The 12,293-nt window shown below is 39.1% G+C and overlaps 1 protein-coding gene across 4 annotated transcripts in view; it reads left to right on the top strand.

The window, feature by feature from the left end:
* Window positions 1–12,293, top strand: part of pcdh17 (protocadherin 17) — a 58,037-nt gene that overhangs the window by 19,843 nt on the left and 25,901 nt on the right. For 2 of the 4 annotated variants that reach the window (XM_004067076.5, XM_020713007.3), the window contains exons 3-4: window positions 1,774–1,832; window positions 2,218–2,390. In XM_004067076.5, the coding sequence (XP_004067124.1) occupies window positions 1,774–1,832; window positions 2,218–2,390 (232 nt within the window). The remainder of the gene's footprint in view (window positions 1–1,773; window positions 1,833–2,217; window positions 2,391–12,293) is intronic. The other 2 variants (XM_011490451.4, XM_020713010.3) reach the window with 1 other exon arrangement.

The following is a 12,293-nucleotide window of genomic DNA, read 5'->3' as shown; positions in this document are numbered from 1 at the left end:
CTTTGTCTTAAGTGGAAGAAAAAAAAAACTCTGTTAATTAAATCTTGTAAGATTATTTTCATTTAAACACATGTTCAAAGACAAGTCTTACCCACACATGTCCTTATGCCAGTTGATGATGAAGTTTTTATTTAAATTTATTGTTGGAGAAATTTGGCACATTTTTTTCAACTAGTTATAAAAAATAAACGAAAATGCCCTTTAACCCTTTTTTGTTTGTTTGAATGCTAAAGCTATTGAAAAAGTATGTCCAAGTTCGCCAATCATAAAGCATAAAAGAGGTCAGTGAATAAAAAAAAAACGAAAACCTTATCTTCCTCTTGAAAAAAAAAACTGTTTTTCTGCAGCTTTTATTATTTCATTGCCAAACATTGATACCTTCTTTTCTTTATGGTCAGATATCAGCTTTTGATATTTTCTATTGGGGTTTTCTATGAATACTGGTGAAGGCTGAACTGGAATAAAGTGCTTAGGTGGAGATAAAGCTGTTAGTAAAAGCATGGAAGGTCAAAGTACCGAGGTGGCCTGTCTGACCTTCACGCACCCCTTTTTCAAACTGAGCTACCGCAGTGCATGGATGACATTGAAATACTCTGTTGGCTGTGAGTCAAGCTGTGCATGTGAAAAACCCTGGCACAAGGAGACATTACTCACTAAACATGACATTTTACCATTATGAATTCAAGACAGCGAGTTGTGCACAACGTTGGGTAATTATGTGTGTTGCAGTGAGGAAAAGAACGGTTGCTGCATGAAAGCAGTTCTCTGTTTAAGTCATTTCTTCCCTCATTGCTTTATCTACATGAAATCCGCATTGTCTGTATTCCAGTCATAATTTGAACTAAAGAAAACAGCTTAAATGTAGTATTATTTTTCTTTTATAGATAGAAAAAAACCCACGACATACATGTCGCAGAAACACCTGAAGTTTTTTCGTACTAATGGGCTTGTGTTTCAGAAATTTGCCAACGAGCGCACTTAGATCTATGTGACCTTTTAACTGCCTTAACATGATTAAAACCCCTGATGCACTCTACATTGATATAATTACCAAGAGAATGAGACAGACTGAGAGAAAGATAGAGTGCTTCATTGCCAATGTGATTGATCCAGTTTGTAAGGCGGGGCTGCGCACAGTGCTGACCGTTCAGTGTTTGCATGCTCCCCCATAGGGGTTCATACCAGTTTTCCATTATTCTTCCATACACTGTTACTGTTTGGTAATAATGCTTTGTGAGTCCATGTTTGTACAAGCATTTGTTTGCAAGGTTTTTTTGCCCCTATTGATCTAAATGGAATGAAGACCCCAGCGTAGGATTGGGTACCCCTTGGCGAATAAACATAATACAGTTCAATAGCTACAAGCTGCAGTTCTTTAAAATACAATTACAATGTGTCAAAATGGAAAAAAATAAAAAAGTTAGACATTCGGGAAGTCAGCGGGGTCTAAAAGTAACAAGAATTAAATTGAAATTTCACTTTTAGTCTGGTTATCAAGAGTCTTACAAAAGAACCATTTGTTTTGTTTTTTCTCAGAACTGTTTTATGAATCATCAGATCTTTTCTGTCTTGTGTTTAATTCAGTAGCACACTTTTTAACAGCAGACCAGCCTCACTATTGTTACTGAAATGACAGCTTAAACTTTCCTTCTAACTTTTATACCCCTCATCTGTAATTTTCTCTCTATAATTAGTCATATTTTGTCAGGATTGAGTGTTTTACATTCATTTTCTGCAGAGCTTACTACATATTTTCTTCTGTCTTCTTCACAGACGGACAATTTCCCCACCGAGCCTAATTACATGGGCAGCAGACAGCAGTTTGTTCAAAGGTAAGAGTTGGAATCTATAGGCACCCACTGAATCTCAGATTTTGATTTCTTAATATCCCCAGCACAGTATGCTAATAACAGTAGCTGTGCTGATTGTTTGCACACTTAATAAGGTTCAAAGCTTCACAAGAAGACAGAAAATGTATTAAATGCAACTTAGAAAATGGTGTACTTCCTCACCATGGCAAAAAGTGAGGCTGCAGAACTTTGCACTTTGTGGCATTTTTTTCTTAATGATTTTCTTCCTTGTTTTTTCATTTAACTATGTCTATCACAGTTACTACAGTTCTACCAAAGCTTGTGAAAACATTATATTGTCATCGATCCACTACTGCACACTAACAAGTTTGTATCTTTTTTATTTTGTGTGGTTTGATTTTTCTAGTAGTTCCACATTCAAAGACCCGGAGCGAGCGAGTCTTAGAGACAGCGGTCATGGGGACAGTGACCAGGCTGACAGTGACCAGGACACCAACAAAGGCTCATGCTGTGATATGTCTGCAAAGGAAGCCCTCAAGCTGAAGGCTGTGGGTGTGAAACCACCACCTCTGGAGCAAGGTGAGCTCTCACAGGGAAATTTAAGTGGATCTGAAATGAAAGAGGGAGCGTTCTTTTCTTCTTGTGTTTGTGTATAAATGATGGCATTGTCTGACTTGCCTGAACCAACCCCTGCGTTCTGAACTTATTGAGCTACTTTTTTCCCACTACTTTGTTCTTTGCACTTTTTTTATCATTTAAAGTGCATGTGTTGGAGGGTGTGAGTGTGTGTGCATTCGGTTCGCGTGCTCGGTTTATCAAAGCAGACAAGGCCATTGTGTTTTTATAAGCCCAACCACTTCAGCCTCTCCATTTAGTCCCCCTTCCCACAGCAACCGTTTCTGAAACTTTGATAATGGAACATGGAAAATGACTTAGTGAGCGGCAGATGATGTAGCTCGGTAGTGAGGTGATTAAATATGAATAATTATTCTAAGCGCTGTGGGTCGGGCAGATTACACATGACATGTGTAGAACAATAACTCCCCAGATATGAGGTGTTGCAGTCACCCCCAGCCACTTCACGTGATTAGCACAGGGTCAGGGGAGGCAATAGACTGACGATTATACATTAAGTAGATTTAGGTAGAAGTAATGGGATAGGAGATACATTTCTCATTGCTGCTTCAACAACAGATGCGCTTTGGTCTGTGTCATTACCTGCTTAACAAAACAGTTATTGCCACAGAAGCATAAACGTACTGACATAGCCAGACTAAATCGTATAAATTTCTCTGACAGAATCAAAAAGAATAATCTTGTATACTGAGCATGGATTCCCTTTAATGGTGCTATTAATCCATGGAGCAGAAGGCCTGTTTTACTCCTCTGCGGAAGGACAATGACAATTTGTGCAACATTCTGCGCAGCAATATGCATGTCTGACTAGATAACAGTTTTTGTTTTCCATTTTCATTGGTTTTTTAGGATGGGTGGAGAAAAAAAAAACACACATGTTGGCAAGAGAAATTGGCCAATTAAAAAGCTCCATATGTTTCTCATTTTGAAAATGTTCTAATTTAATTGTCCATGAGAGACCAAAAGGATCGCGTTTACACACACAGGGCACACGACAAAAGGACGTACGAGTGGTAGGGCATGTTGAATGTTTGTTGGTGCCCCCATTCATTCACGTCTCCGCATGTGGTCCTGAAGCAGCACACGGTGAAAGGCCACGAATGCCCTTTAAGGTTTTTTTTTTTTTTTTTACTGCCCTGCTCTTATGACTTTCATTCCACTTCTCCATCTCTCCTTGTTTGGAGAAATTGACTGATGCAAGATTAGACAGTTAACCGACTGCAGCTGGCTGTGTTTAGCCAATAACATAGGGGGCTTAGCTAAGCTGTGGGGGAGGGCAGAGGCAGGAGGGCAAGACACAGTGCAAGAACGGCGATGAAGAGTGAAGGGTGGCAATCATCATTCTGGCAGTGTTCCAGTGCATCTTTATTAACTAGTAGAAATACAAGTTGAATGCACAAAAGAGTTTTACATAAGGAAGAAAAAGACACAATCGCTGTAATGTCTGTAGCTGGTTTTATATCCTGTGGATCATGATGGACTGTAAGATAAGGCCTTTTTCAACAGAAATACCAGTTTTTCGTTTGCTGTTCCGTCAGGTGCAGGTGCTAAAAGCTTTATGTGACCAATTAACAAAGCATGATAAAAAATTTAAAAAGGGCAAACCGATGAAATTACCTGTTGAAGATGGTGTGTTTTAAGACCCACTCCAATAAAAAATGTGTTTTTGGTGTTTTGAACATGTTCTTTTTCTCCTTATGAAAAATATATATAAAGAAAATTAATGGCGGCTTTGGTGCAGAGGTAGATCGGCCAACGTCTATTCAGAAGATCGCATGTTCCCGTCCTGCCCGTCCCGTCCGAGCTGGCATCTGCCTCAAAACTCACTTCACATAAACAGTCTGGCCCACAACTTTGAGGCCAATTTCTAATAAACTACTGCCGCTTTGCAGAAACTACTGTATGTCCAAGAAGACAACACAGTTTTTAGAATTTTGCCTAAAAACAGCATAAGAATAATTAAAAGACCACTGGGAACAGTTATACAATAGATCAAAAGATAATCGGAGTAGGACTCTGGATTCTGCCCAGAATGAATGGTTCTTGATAGAATATAGCCATTTGAGTACACTTGTATAGACTGCACACTGTAAATGGAAAGACAGTCTATTATTGGATGGGGAAAAAAAGAAGTTTGTTGTTGTTCACTGGTCATTGTCCCTTGGGTTGTTTTCCTACAGGCTTATTTTCTTCACATCTCAGCACTTAGCATCTATTTCATAGGTCTTTCCCTATTACCCACCCGCCCCTTCCCCCATGTTCCTTCCTTCATCCAATCTTAAGTCCTCTGTTTCCCTCTAAGTGTAGCCTTTGCAATTACTGTGGAGCTCTCTTTGCTTTCCTGCCAGAACACTGCAGCCTTTTTCCTTTCAGTGCCTCTGTATAAACAGAGCAGCAAGTGCATAGAGCATGTACTTAAAGTCCTGATCACTCCCTGATCCTGTTTAGGTTCCAAGCATTCAGAGGGATATATTATTCCCTTTTTTCACAAGTTGACACAAGTACTAAGGACTTTTTTGGAATGCGATTTGATGAAAGCATCATAAATAGACGGAAGCACAGGTCAGTGCTTCATTTTTGTTTTTCTTAATGTCTCTCCTTTGCTCCACTTTGTTTTTTTGTTTTTTCTTAATAGGCTCTGGGTGGGTAAACTTACTCCATTATAGAATCCCTGCTTTCTTTTCAGTATACTACCCATAATCTGGATGGGCCAGCCCTGCTCATCAGTCTCAGATTGATTAATTGGTTTCACCAAATTGGTAGCAATCAATAAATTAGGCTTAAGTACATCAAACCCATTTTTTTGTCAGTTTTAAGCAGCGATTAACTGATGCCTCAGTGCGCCTGCAGCAGACTTTAATACAGTCCTGTCTGGCTCTGTTGGAGTGGCTGGCAGCACGTCGCCTGCCTCTGTGGAGAAGACTGCTAAAGCTGCTATCATGAGCAGACAGGCAGCAGGGGTGGAAGGAGATGCAACCCTGATACGACCGTCCAAGCAAATGAGTAGGAAGAAAGAGACGCTGGAGTAAAAATATGGAGTGGGGGACAGACACCGCTTGACAGTACCACCTGACCAATCTCAATTAGCTGGAGCTGGATTAAGATATTCAAACCGCATCTTGTCCTGTTTTAGAAAAGGAGGGATGAGCGAGAGAGGGGGGAGGATAATGTGAAACTTCAAGGACAATGTGGATATGAAGAAGAGGCCACAGGAGATTTATTCCTTTCAAAGTAGAAGACAATGAGAATGACTTTACTCTGAAGTTTATAGCTTCCAGATAAAAAAAAAAATAAATCCATCCGAGTGTTTTCATGCAGCTCATGAGCTTCTTCAATTATTCTTGGATTATTATTTGCACACATGCAACACACCTTAACAATTATGCAAAAAGAGGCTGTCATGTTTAGTAGATAAGAGAAAATAAATGATGCTGGCATCATACACTATTGAGTCATTACTGACAAAACTGTTATGCAGCAATGCCTGTCCTCTGTGGGAATAAGAAGTTTATAGTAAAGTGAATGGAACTAGAATTAGGGTTACATAATGAATATGCAGTTTTAAAGACACAGTTTTTTAAAATCATCTATTAAGCTGTCAGGTTAGCTCTTTGTGAGAAGGATGAAAGGAATCCTTGCGAGAACCGAAATGTTTCATTGATGTCCCTATTTGTTGAGCAGAACCTATTTTTTTACATTTTACCTGCATTTTTATTCTGAATGGTTTTAAAGTTGCTAAAAATCCAATCTTTTCTGTTGATAGTTTGTTACTTTTGTATTTTATACCTGTTATATTTGTTGTAAGACTTGGCATCAATAATAGATTCCCTTTTGTTGGAAGTCTAAGTCTTTGTTTTTTTTTAAGGATTTCTACTGACTGCGTTTCAGTCTATCTAATTAATGTGTTATTATGCAAATGTGATGTCATTTTATCAGTCTAAGCCTATAGGAAGGGCAATACTTTACATTTAACCATGACTATAATCATGAAGTAAATCAAGTTTTTATCAGTGTCTATTTGTTTTTTTTTTGTAGGTCTTTCATTCCTGATTGCTCAAGCAAACAAAATATTCAGAATCTATTCATCTCAAATTTTAACCCATCATCCCTTGTGGCAGTCTTAATCTTAAAATGGCAGCATTACAGTGGAGTTTTCAAAGAGTTTTTTTTTTATCCTCACAATTTAGACTTTTCTTTGTTCTTTTAATTTGGCACAATTAATGTTAAAGCAAGGGCGAACCTTTGATTAAAGTAAAAGAAAAGAGGTGGAAAAATTGCAATTGCAAGATTAATTGACTGGTCAGGAGTCAGAATAGATGCCCTTTTCACACTTGTAGCCATAGCAACCTCTATCCTGCTCACTCCAGCCTTCAATAAACCTTTATCAGGCTCTTTGAAAAGGGCATTCCATTCAACATTATTCATATTTCATGGCCAGATGAAATACAGACATGTTTTTCAGTCAGTTGGGGCATGCGTGTTACATCTTAAGTTTAATGGCCTCTAAACTTGTTTCAAGTTTCAAGACCTGAGATTTTTTTGTTACTGCTTGATACAAATAGTTCACTGCAGACACTACATATGACTGGAAGATTTTAGTAATGCATGCATATGAAACTAGTTTATATTTGGAATCTTTCTAATGGTCTAATTGATTTTTGCCTAAAGAGGTCTGTGTGTGTGTATAACATTAGCATCTTAAGAGCTACATTAGCTCATAAATCAGTGATCTAAGGAGTTACTTTGTTTCTTTCTAATCATATTCACTTGTTGTTGTGTGTGAGTCGTGTTTAATGATAAAAGTTTTAGTTGGAGAAAGAAAGGCAGGATGAGAGGGAAAGGAGAGGGGGAAGAAAACGGCTCCAACACGGCACAAAAAATAAAAATAAATATATAAATCTAAAATGGAGGAACAAAGCAGCACAAAATCTGGCTGCTGAATGACAGGCTGCTTGAAGACACGTCTTTTGAAACATTTCCAGCGGGCTTTGAAGCCAAAGTGAAGAAGTGATAGAGCCGTGGCACTGCCAGAATGGAACTCAGTCATATCTTGTGGACAGCTAGAAAGCTGACTTTTTGACATTTATTCATTGCATAAAGACTTGAAAAGCAACAGTTGCTGCTGCTGCTGTGAGGGTCTGGTAACTGATGGCACAGTGACATTTGATGGGGCTGGTCCTGTCTCTTATTACCTTTTAATATCTCCATATCTTTTATCACTTTGCACGTAATGTGTGACATGCATACACATCTTTCATAGTTTCTACTCACTGTTCGTTTTAATACAATATTGTGTAGATAATCATGACTGTCTGCCTATTTGTTGAACCTCCAATGATTTCTTATTGAGAAACTGACATTAAAAATGTGTCAACATGCTTTAATCTATTGAGTTGATAAGAAAAAAAAAGGAAAATACTGTTGGGTGGCACTTTCTGTTGCAGGGTTGTGTTACTGAAAGGTACTTCACACAGTGGTGAATTGCTCTGAAGGGAAAGGACAAAAAGCCGCTGAGAGACAGACTTCATCTGACAAAGCTGCAATTACTCAGTTTACAAGCATTACTCTGAGCAGGTAACATATGGAGGAGTCATGGTTTCATGTGATGGCATCACATCCGTCTGTTTCAACATGATTAATTTAGGCCATCAGTGGCTGTTTACGCCAGTTGCCCTAATGGAGATACGCAGGCGCATCATTTCAGAGGACTGTCTGTAACTTGCATGGCTCTCTGTTTGAACCTCCTCTTTGCTTGTGTGCATCTTTTATCAGCTATTTAGTGGACAAATGGGGGATTATTATTCTAATATCTTCAAATATAGCACCTTTTTTTTTCAGTTTAAATATTCCACTGAAGCATCTATCGATAAACCATTGTGGCTTTGAGGAAAACAGAAAGCGAGGTCCTTCTCAAGGTGTGTGTGTGTGCCAGTCAGCAGGGAGGATTTGTCTCAGAAATGCCCATTTTTTTCTCACCCCTCATCTCCTCAGCCTGTCCCTGACCGGGCCGATACTCTGATTCATGGGGGCATCACCAGCTTACTTTCCTGGTGGGGGAAATAAAAACCATCACCAATCTGGAGTTCTACAGGATACATCAGTCAAAGTCAAATAAGATTTGTGAGTGTTATTGTACTCACACACATGTGCCAGATTGCGCGCATCTCACCCCATTCTTAAAGGATGTGGCAGTATCGCAAAGCAGTGAGGCGATTTGCAGCTAAGCTAGTGGAATCCTTTGGAAAGCCTAAAATCTTATGGGGTGAAGGGAGGGGAACTATCACAGTATGAGGATTGCTTCTGTCTCATTACGGAAGATTTAAAGGGATTATTCAATTTTCTTTACCGCACAAAGTTTTGGATGAAATTCCATTGTTATGATTTTAGTTGAGAAGTGAATCGTCCAGTCCTGTGCCCTTCTTCCTGCTAGTGAGGGGTATGGGATTCAGGGCTAAGCAGGCAGCTATAGGGTGTTATTCCACCTCTTAACCCTGGCCTGGATGGTGGATCACCTCCTGATCCCCATTTAGCAAGTGTAGCACCACAAAAGACTGACGAGGATCTTTGACTTTTACCACTTGGGCTGTAAATCTCTGACATCATCCCCTCACCCTGGTTGCCAAGGTGAATAATTATTAGGTACTTATAGAAGCAGTAAGTATAAAGTTTTCTGATTTAAATTTAGGTGTCAGGAAAATTCTCAGCATTTCTTCTGATTCAACTTTTTTGCCCACTATTCCACTTTTCTATGTTTTTAATAAGACTTGTTGAATCTAAAAGTTTTACAGATGCCTGATTATGTATAAGGAACAAATTGAATAGATTTTTAAAAGTAAAAGATCAAAATAAAAACCTTAGAGGTGACACTATTTGTTGACATTTTAGATCTGAAACTGTGGCTTCCAGCATGGCTGTATATTTACAGGGCACTGCGACATCACAAACCTGCAGCGGTCCAATTATCCAGCCTTTACCTCTTTATATGCACCCAGCTTCATATCACTCTTCAGTCACTGCCCCTTAGACCTTGTTAACACAAAGCTCTAACACTGATTATCAAGCAAGCCACAGCTAAATGAAAGAGGGGGGTGATATATAGTGGCTCAGTGCCCCCCCCCTTACCTTTTCTTTTTTTAAATTTGATTCTCTATGGAGAGTTTTTTGACAGGGGTGCAAAAACAAGATGATGCAGTTTTTTTTTCTGTTGTGTTTGAACCCTTTTTGTCAGATTTCTTTCAAATTTCAAATGAAAAAAAAAAAAAGGAAAATGGTTCTTTAACAAACATTCAGTCAAAGCCTTGCCTTGATGGTTTTGACGCTCCCATTGGAGGCCTCAACCTGTGAACAGATTTGAATGTCTTTGTTTTGGGCCCTCATTTTTATGGAGCTCAGACAGTGAAGCGTGGTGGTTTGATTAGTTTGCATATTCCATGTTTACAGTTTATACAGTACATGCACTCTTTTGTGCTTGATGTAAACACACTTGTAACCTACTTTGTCATCAACAACGGCTGACATCACTGTACTGAGTTGAGTCAAAAATAACAGCAGCACAAAGTCAGCCATAGTTGTTTTATGCACATGCGTGTTCCCTGCTCTGAGGAGCAGCAGGAGAGACAAACCAGTGCACTTATCAGCTCCATCATAATGACAGACATGTTTCTGCTCCCAGTTGTTCTCTTTGTAATCACATGATCAACAGCCTTGTAGATGTAGGGTCTGTACCGCAAATAAAATTAACATTGTGTAGCTGAGCCCCTCGGCAGTGCACCCAACGCTTTTATCAATTTATTTTGTTATTTCATTTTATTCCCAGGCATTAACTCCTGTCATAAAACTCGGTTGCTTTTGTGAATCCAGCCCGAACAATTACGATGTTATCGCGACATGTGATGCAGAGATTGTATTAAAGATAGACGCTCTGGCAGTTAGTTTAGAGTGGAGATACTGTGCTGCAGTTTTTCAGACCATGAGTGGTACGCAATGAGCCTTAACTGAAACCAAACAACAAAAAAGCTTAATGGACAAGGCGAACCCAGACTTTCCAGCTCTCTATCCATATCAAGTTTCTGTGGCAGATACAGAATGAATGACCGCATTGACACCTGAAAGCCTGAGTCTGACTTGTTGGGGATGAGATTAAAAACAGTTTTTATTTGTTTTCATTCCTGCCAAGACAAAGTAATTGATATCCATTAGATTTTTTAATTTGCTTGTAGTCAAGGGGTGAGCAAAGGAGCAGTCAATGCATTTGTCAGTTTGTTGTCACAGGACCTCTCGAGGAGTGTGTGTTGCAGAGCGGCAGCAGCAGAACTGTTCCAGAGTCTGCTCTCAGTGGGTGAAACATGTTGTCCTGCACAGCGGTAGGGAGGATACTACGGAGCAGATTATAATAATGATACAGAACATCGTCACTCCCTGGATCAGAGCCACTCCACAACCATCTGTCCTCTGTCCGTGGACAGCCGGGCATTTGTGCATTTGTGTGTATCGGATATAACTCTAGAAATTAAACCTTTCTATTTGCATACACTTTGATAGCCTCTTTTTTTCCACCTCCTATTTTTTTTCAGCCATACACTTCATCAACTATGTATCAATTGCCAGAGTTGTTTAAATGTGATTGAAACGTGGTGGATTATGCCGAGTTACAACACGTGCTTCAAAAGAGGGATCTACTTATCCACAGTTCAAACATTACAATAACATAGGAAACGATAGCATGGAACTTCATTAAAAACCTTTCGGTAGTTTTACAACTTCTGTTTACAATTGACAGCTTTGTAGTCTGTCAGAATTGTAACCAGCATCAATTCTTTCAGGTAATTCCTAATGGTTTGGTCATGCAGATAAGGATAATGAGGATTCAGTAGTATTGCTTAAACTTAAGTCTAAAGCTATGTTCATAGCAGGCATGTGCCCCACAATAAAAAATGAGCTAAATGCACCTTCTTGAACATGCGTTTAGCCCATGGTGTTTACATTGGACTGTCACTACCCGATACTAGCACATGTACCTACAGTTGGAAGAGGTTCAGTGCGAAAGTGGTGCAAATCTTGCTCCAAGCTTTTTCTTTCACTGTTCCTTTCCAATTTATGAAAGACTTGGAGTAATAACATTTCAGCCAAGCACAAACTGCAATTATTTATTTCTCTTCCATGATTATTTTATAAATGGTTGCCACTTCCATGAATTAAGAACATTTAGATAGACTTGTTATTGAAACTGGCCGTGTGGATGCATGTTGACGATGGCGGTAGGAATATAGATTTAGAGTTAAAAATCTCACGTTGCAGTGAAAAAACAAAGCAAACGTCTGTCTGTTTTAGCTTAACAGATTCTCTTAACTTTTATTAGAAAATGTTTGATCTTAATTTCAAATTATTTTGTTTGTGACAAAATACTACCCAGTGTATTTTGAAGCCACATTTGTTGGGGTAAAATATACAGATTCAGCCCCTGTGACTTGTTTTCATTGTGTTCTCTGAGATCTGACTCACTCTCATTGACAGTAAAGTGGTCGGCACTGGGACTTTATTTTTCCTGGAATGTCACAGCAAGAATCAACTCACTTGAGTTACTGATTATATTATTCTTTGACTTTCCATCTTGCAACAAAACAGTTGCGAACGGGTGGCATGCAGAAATCCGGTTTTCTTCACAGTGTTTCTCTTTCTTCTTGCTCAACGCTCTCCACAGCCGACAAACCCATTACACTGAATAGTGATTTACTCATTTGCAGTACCAAAATTGCTTGTTTGAGTTTGGAAACTGACTGATTGCGTCTTAACTTTTTAGTAACTTTAGCTCAGTGGTGGCACTTGGCATCAGACTACTATAGATCA

The sequence above is a fragment of the Oryzias latipes genome, chromosome 3 (genome assembly GCF_053564925.1).
Source record: "Oryzias latipes strain Hd-rR chromosome 3, Olatipes_Hd-rR_3.1".
Classification (NCBI taxonomy): Eukaryota; Metazoa; Chordata; class Actinopteri; order Beloniformes; family Adrianichthyidae; genus Oryzias; species Oryzias latipes.
The sequence above is the reverse complement of the archived record's forward strand: the minus strand, read 5'-3'. Positions and strand labels throughout refer to the sequence as shown.